At 36.5% G+C, this 545-nt stretch overlaps 1 protein-coding gene across 1 annotated transcript in view; it reads left to right on the top strand.

Annotated features, from left to right (window-relative positions):
• nav3 (neuron navigator 3) overlaps positions 1-545 on the top strand; it is a gene marked incomplete in the record, with an annotated part of 202937 nt that overhangs the window by 165025 nt on the left and 37367 nt on the right. Inside the window, 1 exon segment of the mRNA XM_035678645.1 lies at positions 496-543. Coding sequence (XP_035534538.1) covers positions 496-543 — 48 coding nt within the window.

Raw genomic sequence — 545 nt, 5'->3', positions numbered from 1 at the left:
CATTTACCATTTACCATTTACTAAGAAGCCATTAGATCTATATATAATCTTAGGGCCACATTCACCAAAGCAAAGTTCCATCAATCATCAAGTACTTTAATACCAGATTTAATGGACTCTCACTGTGTGCTCATACTGCGAGTGACTTGGCTGATGGCTCACTCTGCTCTTTTTGTGGGTGATATAAGAGGCAGTGATTACATCCATATAGAGGTCAGCTTTTTAATGAGCAAATCATCATTTTTTTCACTGCCTTCTTGTAACAGTTCCCAGCTTATCATCATCTGAATAAGTTACCATAGCAATCAAGTGCTAATTAGTCAGCTGGGTGCTCAAGAATAAATAAAAAAGCAATTAAAATGACTTGCTCATGGTCAGATTAATTAGAGAAGGTAAAATATTATATGGGTCACATATTCATTTTTGAAATTCTTTACAGTCAAGTATTTTACTAAGCATTGTTTGCCACTCATTACTCTCCATATCTACTTACAGTCCACGGTTCTTCACTGTCTCTGGTCTCCAGCACATCTTCACTGTACTCC

This window comes from Morone saxatilis, unplaced genomic scaffold, assembly GCF_004916995.1.
Source record: "Morone saxatilis isolate NCDOM2014 unplaced genomic scaffold, NCSU_SB_2.0 Contig10, whole genome shotgun sequence".
Lineage (NCBI taxonomy): Eukaryota > Metazoa > Chordata > Actinopteri > Moronidae > Morone > Morone saxatilis.
The sequence above is the reverse complement of the archived record's forward strand: the minus strand, read 5'-3'. Positions and strand labels throughout refer to the sequence as shown.